The 9690-nt window shown below is 32.3% G+C and overlaps 1 protein-coding gene across 1 annotated transcript in view; it reads right to left on the bottom strand.

The window, feature by feature from the left end:
* Window positions 1-2523: 2523 nt before the first annotated feature.
* LOC145247375 (arylacetamide deacetylase-like) overlaps window positions 2524-9690 on the bottom strand; it is a 46540-nt gene continuing 39373 nt past the window's right edge. The window contains exons 5-7 of the mRNA XM_080109056.1: window positions 7591-7654; window positions 5569-5690; window positions 2524-3185 (exon numbers count right to left, since the gene is read on the bottom strand). Coding sequence (XP_079965182.1) covers window positions 2545-3185; window positions 5569-5690; window positions 7591-7654 — 827 coding nt within the window. The 3' untranslated portion in view covers window positions 2524-2544. The remainder of the gene's footprint in view (window positions 3186-5568; window positions 5691-7590; window positions 7655-9690) is intronic.

Genomic DNA, 9690 nt, shown 5'->3' with positions numbered 1-9690 from the left:
TTTGACTGCGGGATAGCATTCATTTACTGCTGAACGCTTTTTTTTCCCTCCCCCAAGATCTTATAGGAAAAAGACTAACCCACATGCGGCGAGTGACAAATCTTGAATATTTATCTTCCTGAAATCGAGCAAATTAAATAGACAGGCGAGCTTCGTTGTTAACTGTGAGATATTACGATTTATATGTGATATAAAAAGTTTTTAAAAGTTGTGAACCGACCGATCGCTTCTATGAAAAAAGCCTTTTGTTGACATACAGAAAAAGCGAACACACATACATACATTTTCGCTTTTATATATATAGATTATATTTAAAAGGGAAGTAACTTTACTATTAAGTTATCTCCCTTGATCGGAACAGCATTTTTACAAAACATTTGTTATAAGACAAAAAAAAAAGGGAAAACATTCAATAGACGTTCGCTCAACAACGGACAATTAAATACGTCCTCACATGAAAGCAATTTCTTTTCAGTTGTATTTATGTGATAAACAATTATCATTGTTTTCATTCAAATTATTTTTTCATGTTTGTATCTTACCCCTCACTAAAACTAACTCAAACGTATGGAGTTCTGTATTAAATAGAGTCAAGTGAATTTCTATATGCTTTTTTTAATTTTTTTAAAAATTTTCTCGATGTCTACAATCTGTTGAAAACATGTTTTGTAGAATCACAATTAAAGCATCAAATAATTTTCCCATCTTTACCAACTGGAAATTGATCTACATTAGATTCATGTAATATTTTTAATACTATAATTTACTCGATCATGACTGTTAATGTCAAATGACAGATGAATTACTTTTCTAGAATGAATATACAAGAAGTGAAGACTTAAATAAGACAGACATGCTGATTGCTCAGAGAGATAAGTTAACTAGTGAATGTCTGTGGAGGCTGTTATTATCAATATATTTTTCAGAGTCTGTATATGAGCTATGCTTATTCAACTTTACTGATGTCATAAAGAATCCTACCAGAAGGTAGCTCAACTGAACAGGCTAAGTTTTTATCATTATTGCTTTTTCTTTAACATTTCATTTTTTTCTATGTAACACATTTGTGGTTTTAATCTTAGATCTATTATTTTGTATTCTGCATTTATGTCACAATTGTCATTGCTGGTAGTATTAGTAGTAGATAGCAGTATTAGACCGGGTTATTTTTCAAAAGAGATGAAGAAAAATTAGTTTAAATTTTATAATTAAATGTTTACAAAAATAGGTAGGTATGCGTAGAAAAATAACAAAATGTAGATTTTGGAAATGTTAAAGTGCAAATTTTTACTTTGTAAAAAAAAAAATCAAAATCAAAACCCCTACAACCAACTTCTATAAGGTCATAACGGATCTTTCATTCATTTTCTCAAAAAATCCTAGTATATATATATATATATATATATATATATATATATATATATATATATATATATATATATATATATATATATATATTTATTATGTGTGTGTGTGTTAATGACTAATTGCTGATTTTATATTATTAGCTTATTAGTGTTCTTGAAAGAAGCCATACTTTTGTTGCGTAGAATAACATTGAAATAACATTCTTCTTTGTAAAGATATGAAAAGAAAAAAACAAAATAGTCTTAATTCATGTGACACTTTGATAAAACGTTTAATAATAAAGTTAAGAAAAGTTATAACTCATAAGAAATATTATGTTTTCTGTATTCTTACATTTCTGAAGACAATATATTTTACTGATTTTACATTAATTTGTAATTATGAATATAATGCCGATTGATAATAAAGTTTCTTCACCCCTTATTTACTTGTCTCTCCATGAGGACAGAATTAGACACAAAGTTTTTTTTTGTTTTTTAAATCCAGCTCCCATAAAAGGAGCACTCTGAATTGGGACAAAATAAAAACTGCCTAAATCTAGAAACTTTTCTCTTTCACTGACTAAAAACATAAAAGGTGAAGTGTATCATTCCTTATATTATTTTTAAAGGACTTCATAACTTTATAGGCATGTAACCCAAAATACATGGTAGAGTAGAGATTTTACTAGAATGTTTTTTATAGCTGCCTAATTTGGATAATAATAATAACCAATTGATAATATTACCCAATAAGCAGTGAGTGTTGGGCTCACACCCTTGCTTGACTCCAGAAAAATAACAGGGAAATGATTAAGTGGATATCCAATATAAAGCAAGACCAGAACCAGAACATTAAGTCAGGCATTCTACTTGAGAAATTAGCCATCTCAAAACTTGATGTCCTAATAAGTGCAAATCATCTTCACTGGTTCGGGTATGTTGAAAAAACCAAGGAGTATATCAGCACTTGCAGAGACCGAATCACCCTAAGAAGACATGGAAAGAAACCATCAGACACATAATCGTGATTACTGGAGATTTAGCATAAGGATAGCCAGACAATATTAAACCTCTTATCAAAGGAAATATAGGCGATAAACCTGGATAGTAAGTGAGCAAGTGACTATTTACACAGTTGGTTCATAGTTAAAAATGAAAACACACTTCACAAAACTAAAAATGTCTAAAGAGTTTATTACAAATTTTCAAGCAAAAATTTACGTAATATTGTCATTGCCTCTTGCTGAGAAGATGTACCCATTAAAGAAATAAAACCATGAAATGAATGTTCAAAATGTTCGTGTTTGACAGTTACCCCAGCTTGGGTGAGTCTCTTAGCATACATAAACCCATCATCTCGTAGCACATCGTACTCAGCTGTGATCATCATTGTCACTGGCAACTTCTCTAGATTCAGTGCTAAGAGTGGACTATAGTATGGATTAAGAAGGGTTGGCTCAAAAGTATCCGACATCTTTTCATCTCCAAAATTTTTTTGAGGTTTTTCAGGAAGTTCTTTCTGGAATTTTTCAGGAAGCAAGCTGTGATCAACAGCATCTCCATATTCAGATGCCTTCAAGAGTGGTCCGGTGTGAATATTACTTAGGAACTTCTCAATGCCACTATTGTTTCCTTGGTAATATAACAGCCAATTTTCTATAACTAGTTGTCGTGTTAAATATCCTGGCAATTCACGAGTGATCATAGAAGGGGTCATAAAGTCAAATGCTTGAAGAAATGGATACATGAGCACTTGTGCTTTCAAACTTGGAAAAGCAGTTTCTACTGCCAGACGTTGGACAACGGCTGCAGCTAAATTACCCCCGGTGCTCTCGCCTAAGAAAGAAACAGAAAAAATAAAACACACATGAATTCCTTGTTTTTCTTTTGGACTAGTGTCTTCATAAACATTAATATTTACAATTAGCTTTGGATAGTGAAGTTTATAAAGAGGAATGTCAATCAAATGTTAAATTCGAGATGAGGATTTTGAAATATTAAAGACAATTATCAAAAGACAAAGTAATATATTATAACATACATGATATATCAATAGTTACAAAAACATGGTCATTGTAGGAGGCTCATTTTCATGATCGCCTTGAAAAGGGAATGAATATTGTAAAGCCCTAAAAACTTATGAAGAAAACAATAAGTTGGCCGATTATGACTTGTAGAACTAACAAATCTTTTGTTTCAGAATTTTTGAGATGATGATTTGTATTATTGTTTTCATTTTGAATATTATTTTAACAATGTGTCAGTGTAATCTTCTTCAGTTGTATTTTGTTGAAATCTGGAATGTTTATGACAAACTTGGGAATTTGATTAAAAGTTTTATTTAATCTACATGAATAGCATTTTCTTGATCTGTCAGACATGATCGAGTAGAAGTCTTAAGTAATTCCTAATTATAGTCTTAGTATTGCTATAATGAGGATTGAGACTTCCACCTCCAGAAGAATATCATTTAGAACTGATTTTTACTTAGTACTTTATCCATTGTGCCATAAGTTTAACGTGAAAATAATATTCAAAATGAGAATAATAGTCCAAATAATAAAAGTAAAAGAAATGAATAAATTAATATTTTCAATAAAATTTCATCAGACTTTAGTTATGGAGAATGAGATCAAAGACATGGTTGGTAGTTTATAGACTTTTTTTTTTTTTTTTTTTTTACATTTTCACCCCAAACAAGGCACATTGCCACTTTGGTGTATGGGGCTACTATCAGGGGTAGCAACTACTGGGGCACTATGTTGGGATTTGGGTAGCAAGATGTTGGTTCACGTTACACTTAAACTTCTGCATGTCAGTACAGTTGGGGAAACAGGGACCTGGAATGGAATTCCAGAGTCTAGCGGTTCTGGGGAAGAAAATATTGGAGTAGAAATATCTTTTACATCTAGGGATCTCTACTGCGTGGGGGTAGGATTTAGCGTCCTGTCGCGTTTGTCGAGGGTGTCTTCGTCGTGGGGGCACAAGTGTCTGCAGTTCGTCAGAGCATTCACCATTAAAATACTTGTAGAACAGGCAGAGGGATGCAACGTTTCGTCGATGGGATAGAGGCTGAAGCTTATATGCCAGTTCAGGGCCTATCAGATTGGCGACTCTCTTTTGAACCTTGTCTAGGAGCGAGAGACTAGCAGCAGATGCACCATCCCAAATGTGGCAGCAATACTCCATACATGGGTGAATGGTGGCCTTATAGAGGTACAGGATACTTTCATGTGTCAGTAGTTTTCTAGCACGGTAGAGAGAGCTTACCTTCTTCGCAGCGGCCCTGGCAATGTTTTCAATATAATTGTTCCAACTCATGTTTCCTGTGAACATTAGGCTAAGCAGTTTGAAAGATGTACTCTTAGATAGGGAGTCACTGGCCATTGCTATTGATGGCAGAGAAGGTTTCTTGTAATTATTGAAGGAAACCAGTTTAGTCTTGGCAGCATTGAATGTGACCATCCATTTTTGTTCCATTCCACTACAGATTGGAGGTCATCCTCTAGTGTTTTTGCTATTTCTTTAGTTATGTGTTCATTTGTTTTCCTGTCATGCCTGTTGTGTGCACATGAGCCAAAGTGCATTGTGGGATTAATTTTTATTATAAAAAGAAAATCCTGAAATTTACCTATGAAAGTTCATAGGAATTACTTATCTGGATTTATTTACAACTGCTGAAATTCAGAAATAGATGCTTTTTATGCTGTGTCTTGAGTAGCAAACTGGAATATTCATGTGTAAATCACACATTATTATTTCACTTATATCTGTGTTCCAGTTGTTTTTTTTTTATTGGCGACATATATTTGCCTGATTTTGCCATATATTTTATGAAAGAAAGATATTTTTCTCTTAATTTCAAGATTTTAAGAGGTATATTCGCTGTATTTTATGTTGCAACCTAATGCTAAAAAAAGTCATTTTTAAACAATTCTGAAATATTGAAAAAAACAAAAAAAACAAAAAACTTTATTAACATCAGATAAATATTAAATTAAATCTAGAGTCAGGGATTTGTTAAATGAAATTTAAAATTGGCTCTGAAATTAAGAGTCCAGACTTAGATTTTTTCAATATGCTCCTATACTTTTTTTTTTTTTTTCAAAATTGACCTTGAAATCACGATTCAAATGGAAGCAACTACATCATCTTATTTAAACTTAACAAAAAAACCCAAAAAACAAGTGTAACCAATAAGCATGATATTATTACTAACCAATAATGGCAATTCGATTGACGTCAACTCCATATTCTGCACCATTACGAAGAAGATGGACAGTGGCAGTCAAACAATCATCAAATGGAATTGGAAACTTGTGCTCTGGAGGACGACGGAACCTATGAAAACAGAAGAGCAAAAGATAATCTAATTTCACATTTACAAAAAAAATAAAATCTTTCAAAACCAATTTGACTTCCTCTACTTCCATAGATTTTGCATTTATAGATTAAGTCATTTTTTTAATCTATTATATACTGATTGTTATATAGTTCTACTAAGTCAAACGCCATCTCGCAACAACACTAAGAAAAACGTCTCACTTCTTTTATTATTACTACAACACGATAGTAAGAGTCATCAGTTTAAATAAGACACTTTGAGCATTGACATGTATTTTCTGCATTCTTCATAAAAAAATCAGAATTTGTTATAAATGTTAAGCATTTCCATCTATTCATAATGATGTCATCACATGAGTGTTTTAAAACTCATTCTGTAAGCATTTAAACTAAATTGAAGAGTGCTATTAAAAGGGTGCAAAGAGTCTTGAAACTTTGGAGAAGTTTATTGTTATTCAAATTTTAGAGAAGACTAACAGTTGTTGCCAATGAGAAATCAATAGTATATGGCTGCTGTGATAATGCAAAATGATTTACAATCGTTATCGAAAGAAGTAGAGAGTGCTGGAAATCTGGGGAGACTTAATCTTACTAAAACTTCAGGGGATAGCATTTGATATTGTCAATCATTGATAATGACTTGTGTGAAAATGCCTAATGACTAAATAATAATAAGAGCATCGGAGAGAATTGCAAAAGATCTTGGGCTGATGGAAGCAATGCAATAAAAATATTAATTAAAAAAGAAAAAATAATTGTTTTTAATGGAAATCGCTTCAGACAAAGCATGAAGCTACTAGAAACAAAATACTACCTCAAGGTCCAAAATTAGCCAATGATAAAAGGATAGATTCCAACCAAAAAAACAGCAATTCTCCCCCCTCCCACCACCACTTTTCAGAAATATCATGAGGACTAAAGGACAAAATAAGGGAAGCGATAATTACAAGACTGACAAAAGTAAATGCAAAGTCCACTTTATACTTTCCTTAAAGGGCTAAAACCTCCTGTCATGGGCTAGCCACAAATCTGCCTCTTGTGGTTATTAAATTATTAAATTAATATCAAGGATCTGTTATTATTCAATTCAGAGAAATTAGTTGAAGTCTCTATTTGCACTCGAAAAAGGCTATATCATGTTCAGTTTTTATGAATGTTTGCCAAACTAAATTTTAAGCAGTTTTTCTTTTTAAATTTTCTCTAAAGAAAAATCTTCCTTATACCGTTCTGTAAATCTGTAAATGTTCTGTAAATCTGTAAATGCATCTGAGTTATCTCACTTTTGCTTGTTTGTTTCATAAAATCGACATTCAGCTTCCACATGGTCTTTTTTCTAGTATTAGTAACAAGATGAATTTTCTGCCTTGACACTGATCTTTTCAAAATGACAAGTATGCTGAAAGGATTATAATATGTTGTTTTTGAGTTAAAAAACTGAGGCAAAAAGAAGTATGCAGATTCTCCTTAATTGATTAGAATTCAACTCATATTATTATTGGTTTATTTGAGAAATGTTCATGGAAGTTTATTTGTTTATTTTCATTTTTCATATTGAATGAATATCTTGCTTTTATATCTGTGTCGACCATATATACTTCAAAAAAATATTTTTTCACCAGTCAGACTTGTGTTCCTCAAATTTTGCTACTGTTACAAATTTAGTCTCTGTTTCACTCTCCACCACCTTTGATCATATTATTTGATCTCTTTTTGAGCAATACTAACCCAGACGAAAGATGAAAAATTACCCATTTCCAAAGTCTACAGACACAAATCTATGATTAAATGAACAAGCGGTAGATACATGCACTTTTTCTTGAAAATTTATGAGAAACAATTGCTAAAAAGATTTAACCAATTGTAGATTACCTATAATAAGTTTACTAATGTTACTTACTCAACAGCAATTACAATAAATCCGGTTTCATTGGCAATGGAATAAATCAAAGAGTGGTAAAAATCTGGAAAAAAAAAACAAAATAAAAAAAAACGTTATGTTAATTACAATCAAATATTAAGTACTTCCAGTTTTAACCTGTTTAAATGTTAAATGTTATTTTATAATAACGAAAGGGTGGCGTAAGTAAAAGTTTTCAAGAATACTGACATATGATGTTGCTGCAGGTAATTATAGAATAAGAAGCTTTGCTTCTGAATTTTTGAGATGAGGATTCATATTATTTGGATTGTTTGGACTACTGTTCTCACCTTCAATATTATTTTCATAACATAACCTCTGACCTTTTTCTAGTGTATCTTGTTGAGCTTGATAAACTTTCTGTTGAATTTATGAATCTGCACAAAATTTTGAATGAAACCCTTTATCTAATCCATGGGGGTAGCATATTCCTGTTCTGTTAGCAATGATGGGGTAAAAGTTCTAAGTAAAGAACCATGGTGCAATGGATAAAGTACTTGGTAAAATTCAGTTTTAAGTGAGGTTGAAGGTTCAATCCTTAATACAACTTAATACAATTGTTAATTAATTAGGACTTGTACCTAGTCATGGCTTATAGAACAAGAGCATGCTACCATGGATTAAATAAAGGGTTCCGTTCAAATTTCACACAGATTCCAGAGTTTGACAGAAAGATTCCTATAATTATATAATAATTCAATATATAATATAAATAATTCAATAATAAGCATCTAGAATCAATTATTAATGAATGAGTTTGGTACAGAACAGAAATGAAACAAAACAGCATATTAATGTTAAAAAAGACTTATACTTACTTGTCACAGGAAAGAAAAGGGAAAATTAAGTTGAATAACATTGCAAAATCTTTATTTAATCCTAAGTTAAAATATTGTTTCTAGTATGAATACTATTGTCAATTTCTGGTATTTCTTTATCCCAAGTAATAATTATAGTTTAGAATAATGGTTGGAATGATCAGAATTTAAATTTACAATAATGAATAACAAAATCACTTTTACGTACTTAATTTTTTTTTTTAAATTCTTTTAATTTTTTATTACATTTTCACCCCAAACAAGGCACATTGCCACTTTGGTGTAGGGGGCAACTATCAGGGGCAACAACTACTGGGGCACTATGTTGGGATTTGGGCAGCAAGATGTCGGTTCATGTTACACTTGAACTTCTGCATGTCAGTAAAGTTGGAGAAACAGGGACCTGGAATGGAATTCCAGAGTCTAGCGGTTCTGGGGAAGAAACTACTGGAGTAGAAGTCTCTCTTACATCTAGGGATCTCTACTGCGTGGGGGTGGGATTTAGCTGCCTGTCGGGTTTGTCGAGGGTGTCTACGTTGTGGGGGCACAAGTGTCTGCAGTTCGTCAGAGCATTCACCATTAAAATACTTGTAGAACAGGCAGAGGGATGCAACGTTTCGTCGATGGGACAGAGGCTGAAGCTTATATGCCAGTTCAGGGCCTATCAGATTGGCGACTCTCTTTTGAACCTTGTCTAGGAGCGAGAAACTAGTAGCAGATGCACCATCCCAAATGTGACAGCGATACTCCATACATGGGCGAATGGTGGCCTTATAGAGGTACAGGATACTTTCGGGTGTTAGTAGTTTTCTAGCACGGTAGAGAGAGCCTACCTTCTTTGCAGTGGCCCTGGCAATGCTTTCAATGTAATTGTTCCAACTCATGTTTCTAATCATGTGATGTTAGCAACCGTTTTCATGTAAGGAAATATTTGACTGATTATAGTATGTGATTGATGAAAAAGATTGGAATTTTATTTTTATTATGTGAATAACACAGATTGAAAAATTCTGTATTTCACTGACTAGGCAGAATCAAATATCGCTTTGGCAGATCTAATCCTATTTAGGTCAGTTGGTGAGAATTCCACAAGATAAGTTTATTATATATTAGAAGAAAAAAGATAGAGAAATGATTAGAAGGAGATAACATTATTGATTAACAATTAATTGGCCTTGACTTATCGGTCACTGATTATTCATGACAATGTTTGTTAAACCAGTTGCTTTGCAAGTCACATGTATCTTTTCTTCAGTTTATA

This window comes from Euprymna scolopes, chromosome 25 (assembly GCF_053919585.1).
Source record: "Euprymna scolopes isolate OS-2025 chromosome 25, ASM5391958v1, whole genome shotgun sequence".
Lineage (NCBI taxonomy): Eukaryota > Metazoa > Mollusca > Cephalopoda > Sepiida > Sepiolidae > Euprymna > Euprymna scolopes.
Note: the sequence above shows the minus strand (reverse complement) of the source record. Positions and strands in the feature narration are given on the sequence as shown.